The following is a 3,572-nucleotide window of genomic DNA, read 5'->3' on the forward strand; positions in this document are numbered from 1 at the left end:
GCGGTCTATCACAGGGCAGACACACACACACACACACACACACACTCATACCTAGGTGGACTTTATGAGCTCCAATTAACCCGACTGCATGTTTATGAACTGTGGGAGAATACTGGAGCACCAAGAAGAAACCCACACAAAAATGGGGAGATGCAAACTCCACCGAAAAGACCCGGACCACTCCAGAGTTTAATGCTTAAAGGCTATTTAAAGCAAAGAAGATGAGGTCAACGTTTCTAAAAACTATTTTTTAAAATGTTTATTTAATTTTGTTTAATTTAATTTAATGTTTATTGAGACCAGTTTAGACAAAGGAATGTGATCTTTTTGACTGCACATACCACACTGAGCGTAGAGAAATATAAGTGCAACAAATTGTCTGAGGGTGTGCAAACCAAAAATGCACAAAAACTTGGGCAACCTTTAAAAAGCAACAACAAATGGATTAAAACACTTCTTACATTTCTCCATTTAAACTGGTAGGATAAACTGGAGTTATTTCTATATTTTAGTACAAATTAAAGAAACATCTCATTATTTAAATCTTTTGTCTATAGATAGATAGATAGATAGATAGATAGATAGATAGATAGATAGATAGATAGATAGATAGATAGATAGATAGATAGATAGATAGATAGATAGATAGATAGACACACACACACACACACACACACAGACACACATATATTTTGGTCATGACTGTATGGCATTTTGTATGAAAGTCTAAGTATAATTAGTGTGGCCGATATGCAAAAAGAGGAAGTGAATAAAAATGTAGAAATATGTGCAAAATAATAAACAAAATAAAACAAAAGTCACAAAAAGAACAGTTGCAGAAATCATTGAAAGAGTTTGGGCTGTTTCATGTGTAATGTATTTTCTCACCCTCTCTTTAGGAACCACTATGTCATGCAGTGCTACGCTGCTCAACAACACCACCGAACCCTTTGCAAAGTCACCCTATCGGATTGCCTTGGTCATCATCTACACTGTGGTGCTTGTTGGGGGCAGTGTGGGTCTAGGTCTTATGTTTGGAGTGCTGAAATCAAACATGCATTCATGGACCACCATCGCCTTTGTGAACCTGATTATAGCTCACTTTATCTTCCTGGTCTCTGTTCCATTTCGCATCCACTATTACTTTAAAAACTGCTGGAATCTATCTGAACTTGTTTGTAAATTGGTCAGTGCCATGATTCACCTTCACATGCATGTGGTATTTATCATCTATGTCATCATCTTTATCATTGCTTTTCTGCATTACTATAAGAAAGCAGAGCAAATAGAGTTCCACCGTAATCTTCATGCTGTGGCAGTCAGCATTGTGATCTGGCTTGTCCTGCTAATTGTTGCTCCCATCATCCTATCTAATTATGGCAATAATACCATCACGCCAAATGTCTGCTTCAAGTTTGGAAATGAAACAGGAAATGTAGATGTTTATTGGTCTAACATTGTTCTGTCGAGTATTACAGTCCTAGTGTCCTTTATTGTGAGCTGTGTACTTGCAATCATTCAGTACTCAATGATCAAGAAGCACGGACCAGCTTTATTTGGACAGCAGGAGTTCTGGGCCCAGATGAAGAATGTCAGCCTTGCCCTTATCATCTTCATTTGCTTAGTGCCGTATCACCTGTTCCGGATGTACTACCTAAAAAACCCTTCTAAATTAGAGCAGGATAATGAGGTGTTTTTGGCCATTACAACCTTCACCTGCTTTGACATGTTGCTTGTTTTCGCAGGGAGGGGAATATGTCAGAGGTGTGGGTTTTAACAGCTGGATATGCTGCTCTTTGCAGTCAACTGCCTAATTATTTCAGAGAGGGGAGAGCAATTGTTAGTTTACTGGATGGCATGGTTTTTAAAGTTTTCTCGATCAAAGTGAGCATCAAAAACTGTGCTTTGATTATGAAGGGCCTTCTTGTGTATAGCCTTAAATACAGACTTATATTACACATTTCTGCAGCTTTTATAAATTTGCATAGAATTATGTAATTACAATTTGAGCAAAAAATCTTGACTTGATTTTGTGTTCATAATTTGTTTGAATTTCATTGATGTATGTTAGTTTACTTTCTCTTTTTGTTGGTTAGATTTCCCTCTTTGGTATGGTAGAGGTTGGTTGTTTTGGTGGAATTTGTACACTGTGTAAAAAAGTTGTGTATTTTTTGTGCATATGTATTCAATCCATGTCACTTAATCAACACACATTGCATTTACATTTGTTAAAACATTCTTAACAAATAAAAAAATAAAAATTCCGTTTTTTTTATTATATTCAGTACACTTTTTACCACTAAGTGGATCATTATAGGATTATGAAATTATGAAATCACCATGCTAGCAGTATGTTCACCGAACTTAATTTACTTCCAAGCAAATAAACAAATCACAGAAATTACACAAAACTATTTTTTGTGTAGCTGAACAATCTGACTTTGTGAAACATACCACAAACAAATACCCACATTTTTAATAGATTTTTTTCACTCAATGTTTTTACTCACTCAGTGTTGAGTAAAATTATGTAATCATCAAACAAAATGCAAATTTGTGCTATACATTTTTAATTGCCCTGAGATCTGGACTGTTTGCTGGCCATGTCAATGAGTTAATATGCTTTTCCTGAGGAAAAGCGGTTGATGAAAAAAAATCCTGTGCAATTATCATTTTCTATTGTCTGTGTTTAACGAAACCCAGTGGTTTTGGTGCATGTCCATCAAACACTGAAATTAGCTAAATTAGCTAAACATGATTTTCAAACCACAACAACCTTTTAAAACCAATCAACTTTAGAGCACGTTTCAGAAAACAAGTATTTAATAAATTTTCTAAATAAAAACATATTGATGACATTTGTTAAACAAAAAACCTAAATGTAAAAACGGTCGACGACGTTTATTTTAAAACTACACTTTAAACAGGATTTTAAAAAATAAAATAGGAGACCACTAACAATTCAATTTAAGGATTTGGCTCCCTCTGCTGTATCTAACTGTATCTGCAATACAATGGTGCTTTCCATAGCATTTTAGAACACATGGGGATGAAAAGCATATATAATTAAAACATATATAATTAAACAATGTCACCATTTGTATGGAAACAATTATGGGAATCTTAAATGCCAAATAGTTTTGTCCATTAGGCCATTACACCTAAAAGAAAAAATTATGAATTTATTATTTGATTATAAATAAGGCACTAAATTCACGGGAAAAGGTACTTAATTTCACGACCTCCTTTTTCAAAAATCTTAGATTTTATGAAGTTTTTTAAAATAAGTGCCACATTTCATGGCAGTCATTAAATAACACTCATAAATTAAATGATAGAATAAATGAAAGCTACACTACACAGCACAGCCTACCTTAATGGTTGAATGTAAACTAGAACATTCAGTGACAATTCTTATCTGTGTTTTGATCCCAATTTCCCATGACCACAGAATTGGTTGTGAGTTTTCCCAACCCATTTACCTGTGTCTGGGGTTTTCTTCAAGGATCTCGGTGTACTTCGCTGCATTCATCTTTCCCTCTATCAGGACTAGTCACCCCAGTCCAGCTGTT

At 34.8% G+C, this 3,572-nt stretch overlaps 1 protein-coding gene across 1 annotated transcript; it reads left to right on the top strand.

The window, feature by feature from the left end:
- Positions 1-907: 907 nt before the first annotated feature.
- On the top strand, positions 908-1,921 carry LOC134300793 (probable G-protein coupled receptor 141). The gene has a single exon (XM_062985216.1). The coding sequence runs from the start codon at positions 908-910 to the stop codon at positions 1,775-1,777; it is 870 nt and encodes a 289-aa protein (XP_062841286.1). The 3' UTR covers positions 1,778-1,921.
- Positions 1,922-3,572: the final 1,651 nt, after the last annotated feature.

The sequence above is a fragment of the Trichomycterus rosablanca genome, chromosome 23 (genome assembly GCF_030014385.1).
Source record: "Trichomycterus rosablanca isolate fTriRos1 chromosome 23, fTriRos1.hap1, whole genome shotgun sequence".
In the NCBI taxonomy this organism is placed as follows: domain Eukaryota; kingdom Metazoa; phylum Chordata; class Actinopteri; order Siluriformes; family Trichomycteridae; genus Trichomycterus; species Trichomycterus rosablanca.

Excerpts from the sequence above, each read along its gene's own strand:
- LOC134300793 (XM_062985216.1), top strand. The coding sequence starts at position 908 with ATGTCATGCAGTGCTACGCTGCTCAACAACACCACCGAACCCTTTGCA.